Genomic DNA, 352 nt, shown 5'->3' on the forward strand with positions numbered 1-352 from the left:
TTAAATGAATATAAATTAAATGTAATTAAAATTTGTATATCCATTAGCAATATATAATTATATGTTCCACAAAATATATTATTTGTTTTAATACCTTTTTCAACAGGATACAAATTAGCTAGAGCTACGATCTCGTGACCAGCTGCTACACATTGCATCATATTAAAGCAAGAATCTTTGCCACCACTGATCATTGCTACAACCTTCATCTTTCTTTCGTTGATTGTGCTTAGATTTTTTAAGAAACAGTTACAACTAAAATTAGAGCTGTTTTATTTGTTTAGACAATCATCTGTAATAAAAATAAAATGAAGATATATATATATATATTATATATGTGTGTGTATATATA

General features: G+C 25.3%; 1 protein-coding gene across 2 annotated transcripts in view; it reads right to left on the reverse strand.

Annotated features, from left to right (window-relative positions):
• LOC108689357 (diphthine--ammonia ligase) overlaps positions 1-352 on the reverse strand; it is a 7,074-nt gene that overhangs the window by 5,820 nt on the left and 902 nt on the right. Inside the window, exon 2 of one of the 2 annotated variants that reach the window (XM_018196089.1) lies at positions 95-292. In XM_018196089.1, the coding sequence (XP_018051578.1) occupies positions 95-209 (115 nt within the window). In that variant the 5' untranslated portion in view covers positions 210-292. Of the gene's footprint in view, positions 1-94; positions 293-352 lie in introns of those variants that run through there. The other variant, XM_018196090.1, reaches the window with a different exon arrangement.

This window comes from Atta colombica, unplaced genomic scaffold (genome assembly GCF_001594045.1).
Source record: "Atta colombica isolate Treedump-2 unplaced genomic scaffold, Acol1.0 scaffold27, whole genome shotgun sequence".
Taxonomy (NCBI): Eukaryota; Metazoa; Arthropoda; class Insecta; order Hymenoptera; family Formicidae; genus Atta; species Atta colombica.